This window comes from Octopus bimaculoides, chromosome 25 (assembly GCF_001194135.2).
Source record: "Octopus bimaculoides isolate UCB-OBI-ISO-001 chromosome 25, ASM119413v2, whole genome shotgun sequence".
NCBI classification, from domain to species: Eukaryota; Metazoa; Mollusca; class Cephalopoda; order Octopoda; family Octopodidae; genus Octopus; species Octopus bimaculoides.
The window spans coordinates 8,747,286-8,752,153 of record NC_069005.1 but is presented as its reverse complement, the minus strand read 5'-3'; the positions used below and the strand labels follow the sequence as shown (position 1 = coordinate 8,752,153).

The window sequence follows — 4,868 nt, the reverse complement described above, 5'->3', positions numbered from 1 at the left end:
GTATGTATATATGTATGTATGTATGTATACTTATGTATGTATATATATGTGTGGGTGCGTGTAGTAGTAGTAGTAGTAGTAGTAGTAGTAGTAGTAGTAGTAGTAGTAGTACACAGCTGAATAGAGGTGGGAAGCAATGAAATATGGTTCATAAAGGAATATATCTACTTTACGGCACACAGTGAATAATGTGCCAAGATATGGATGCTGAAATCTCAAAGAGAATAAGGGCAGGATGGAAAGTGCTTACTTCAATAAAAGATGTGCTCAAGACAAAGACAGACGATACCAAATGTGCCAGACTCTTCAATAGCACCATCCTACCTGCACTCTTATATGCAAGTTAGACATGGGCTGCTACGAAGAGGAGAAAACATCAATCGGCAATGAGGAGACAAAAGGCCATGGAAAGATCCAGGCTAGAATTAGCACACAATCATATTTGAAATGAGATACAGTAATCCCCCGCCATATCATGGTTCCTCTATCGCAATTTATTATTTAAGCTTATGTCGATTACTCCGTGGTGTTGTTTTGCATTTACAATAAAATAAATCTATACAAATTATAAAAATAATTTTTTAAAAAATATACAGTACAGTACTGTTTCTACTTTGTGAATTTTTACCTATTGTGGGGGATTTTAGAATGTAACACCTGTGTTAGTCGAGAGATTACTGTACTTTGAGAATGGAGTGAAGTGAACAATGCGATTGCAGAATATCGAAAGCACAAGTTCCACCTATGCAGTGGCCAATTGTTATCCAAGAGATGAGAAAAGGCTTCCATGACAATGAAAAGACGATTTAGTAAATCGATTTTGGTCAAGAAGGTAAAGAATGGTGCAATCAAGACAGAATTGGAAGCACATTGTGACCAGTGCCTTTTAAATAGCATCTGATGGTCTGGTCAGTACTGTGATACTGTGATATATATATATAAAGATATGTGTGTCAGGTTAAGAGATATGTGCATTTGTTAGTATGTGTTATCATTGTGTACATGTATGTGTGTATGTGAACACATATATGTATACAAGACTGAAATGTGATAAATTTGCTTGTGTATATATGTATATCTATATCAATTTCTCTGTCATTATATATATATATATATATATATATATATACAATTGTATGTATGTGTGTATATGTATGGGTTTATGTGTATATGTGCATGAATGAACACATCTATGTGAAGAAGATTGAAATATGATATGCTTGCATGTATGTGTGCATGTGTGTGTATGTATGTACATGCTTGTGTGTGTGTGTACATATGTAGCATTCTATATGACCATTAGAAAGAAAGAGAGAGAGAGAGAGAGGAAGAGAGAAAAAACAGAGACACAGACAGAGATAATAAGGAAGGCGAAATCATAAGAAAGGAAAACCGACAGACACACACACACACACACACACACAGCCTGAGAAATTTTAGACTTAAAAAAAGACTTCACTACCAGAACTGAAATGTCTGTATGTGACAGATGTCTCGTGTATTAACAGAAAGACTTGCGCACGACAACAGTTCCACAGGATTAAAAACGACCATTATGTTGCCATGTCATCTTTGGGATTTATTTCAAAATTTATCAGGGTTTCTTTTTTTCTTACGTTATTTTAATTATATTTAATTTTTTTTTTTTACTAATTTTGTTTTTAATTTTCATGCTTTTAAGGTTTATTTTAAAGTTTTAATTAGACATTTATTTTTATGTATTTTAGTGTTTTTTAAGAATTTATTTTGCTTGTTTTGATTTATGCTTTTTTTTTTTTAGTTTTATATTTTCAAAACTATTTATTTATTTATTATTTAGATTTAGTTTCAAACAGAACTGCAAAAAAAGCAAAATTTGAAAATTATATTAAAGAAAATTATTATTATCAATAATAATAATTCTTTCTTTATTGGCCACAAGGACCACCAAAATATTTAGGACAATACACTGACAAAGGATGGTGGGCATTTACATAGAGATGAATAAATCATAAAACTAGTTTCAAATTTTGGCACAAAGTCAGGAATTGTACAGGAGGGGACAGCCAATAATAATCCTTTCTACTGTAGGCACCATGCCAGAAATTTGTGGGGAGGGGACAGTTGATTACATCAACCCCAGTACTTGTCTGGTACTTAGTTTATCAACCTTCAAAGGATAAAAGCTGAAGTCGACTTCAGCAGAATTTGAACTCAGATCGGGCAGATGGACAAAATGCCACTAAGCACCTTGCCCAGCATGCTAACAACTTTGCCAGCTCACAACCTTAATAATAATAATAATAATAATAATAATAATAATAATAATAATAATAATTCTTTCTATTATAGGCACAATGCCTGAAATTTGGGGGAGGGGGACAGTCAATTGCATCAAATCCAGTATACAACTGGTACTTATTTTATTGACCCCCAAAAGGATGAAAGGCAAAGTTAATCTTGATGGAATCTGAACTCAGAACATATAGATGGACGAAATGCCACTAAGCTTTTTGCCCAGCGTGATAATTCTGCCAAACAAATTGCCCCAAGTACATATCTTTTTATCTGTCATTACAGGAATGTAAACAAACCAACACCAGCTGTCAAATAATGGTGAGGAAACACATGCACAAACACACACATTCATATATACATATATATATATTGGAAGGTTTGGAGGTGATGTACATGAATTATATATTAGAAAAAATAATAAGGTACTCAGATATCTGGATGGTTGTACATTTACAGATTTTTATTATTAATATGTCACACAACCATCCAGATATCTGAGTACCTTATTATTTTTTCCAATATATATATATATACAGGGTGCATAATGTATTTGAAGACATACCTTTTACCCTTTGGGGGTCATTGTTGCATTTTTTGCAAACTCTGTATAATCTTCATTTCAGAAAATAATAATAATAGCAGACCCTCAGCTTACTCAAGAAATGAAGAGGCATGCTGTTTACATGTGGAGGGTTGTTGAGAGAGTGGTCAATGAATATGTCCATAGCACCAAAGATTCTTTGAAAGCTGCCATAGTCAGAGTAATGTCGAAAATGAACCAGGACCCCTTGATTTGAGCATGTAAAAGATTTAGATCTCATATAGAAGCAGTTGTTGAAGCTGAAGGTAGCTTTATTGAGTAACATTATAGAAAAGAATGTTTATTTTTATCCTCCTAGCCTTTTTTGATAAATAAAGTTATTATCTGTTATTATATATCTGTTTCTTTTATAAACATAAATCTCTCCTCAAATATCTTATGCACCCTGTATATGTTGCGCTTCTTTCAGTTTCTCTCAACCTAATTCACTCACAAGGCATTGGTCAGCCTGAATCTTCAGCACAAGACATTTGCTCAATGTGCAATGCATTGGGACTGAACCCAAAACACCACATGGGGTTGTAAATTGAGCATCTTAACTACACAGCCAAGCCTGTGCCTAAATATTTAAGACCAAAAGAAGAGAAAAAAAACTCAGAGTAGGAAGAATTTTAACAAAATCACCTAAACCGTTTTAGTCCGGTAATCTACTGGTTGATAAATTGTATCAATATTGGTATTTCCTTTGGCTTGGTTTCTATGATTTGATGCCCATCCTAATGCCAACCACTTTACAAAGTGTACTGAGTGCGTTTTACATGGTGCTATCAACAATGCTCTTGACATGGCACAAGCACCAGTGCTTTTTATGTGACACCATCACCAGCACTTTGTATGTGACACCATCACCAGCACTTTGTATATGGAACCATCACCAGTGCCTTTTATGGGACATCAGCACCCACCCACACCAATACTTTTTAAGTGGCACCTTGGTTTTAGGATCTCAATTTTATCACAGTGGGTGGGTAAAAAATTATCTAAAAAATTCAAGGACCAAAACGAAAAGCAGGGATGGGATAAATATCGAAATTAATTGTAAAACTATAAAAATGGAAATTAAATTATTTTGGTGTGATATAGGGATGGAAGTGTTTGGGAATTAGTTTATATGCAATATTGATCATGTATGTGTAGTAATTGTGGATTTGTTAATGTGTGTGTGTGAGTGTGTGCATATTTGTGATTGTGCATGTATATGTACAGTGTTCCTCTGTGATGTTGAGTATTTGAGTGACTCATGTGAATGTGTGTCTTTAAGCTTTGATCTCTATAGAATGCTTTTAGAAAGAAAGTATAAAGAAATACACCATTATAACAGAAAGAATCAGACTTAAGGCACACAGAAAGGAAATGAAATTATGTCTTTATAACGCTTCATAGACACACACACACACACACACACACACACATTCATACACAAGCAAAACAAAAAACAAAGGTACACATATGCACACACAAACACATACACCCATTCACTCCCACAAACCTGTGCTGACATACATGCAGAAACATACACTTACATTTACATACACAGAAATTTCCACATAGCCATGCAAACACATTCTTATAAACACACAAACACACACACACTTTTTCATACACTCTCTCTCTCTCTCTCTATCCTACACACAAATGCACTCACAGATTCTCATAAGCACTGAGACACACTCATTCACACATAGAAAAGGAGAGAATGAGTGAGAAAGAGACTGACTTCAGAAGGAAGAAAGGTAGGTTATTATGGAGGTAGGTAGGTTAGTAAGAAATTCAGTACAAATGGAATGGAATCAAATCGAATGAAATGAAATATAACTTACCCTTTCTCTTCAAACAGCTCTTGCATTTCCATGCACTTAAGTTCCACTTTCCGTTTCCGCTCATGATCAAGAATTTCGTAATTTGAAATTTTGACGGAAACTGGTGGTTCGGAAGAGACTTTCACTTCCTCTTTAGACTTATTGTAAGCAATCATTGATGGCGGCAGCGG

General features: G+C 34.3%; 1 protein-coding gene across 1 annotated transcript in view; it reads right to left on the bottom strand.

Moving 5' to 3' along the window:
* Positions 1-4,862, bottom strand: part of LOC106867469 (uncharacterized protein DDB_G0271670) — a 1,130,547-nt gene extending 1,125,685 nt beyond the window's left edge. The window contains exon 1 of the mRNA XM_052976825.1: positions 4,699-4,862. Within this exon, the coding sequence (XP_052832785.1) occupies positions 4,699-4,853 (155 nt within the window). The 5' untranslated portion in view covers positions 4,854-4,862. The remainder of the gene's footprint in view (positions 1-4,698) is intronic.
* Between the last annotated feature and the right edge of the window lie 6 nt (positions 4,863-4,868).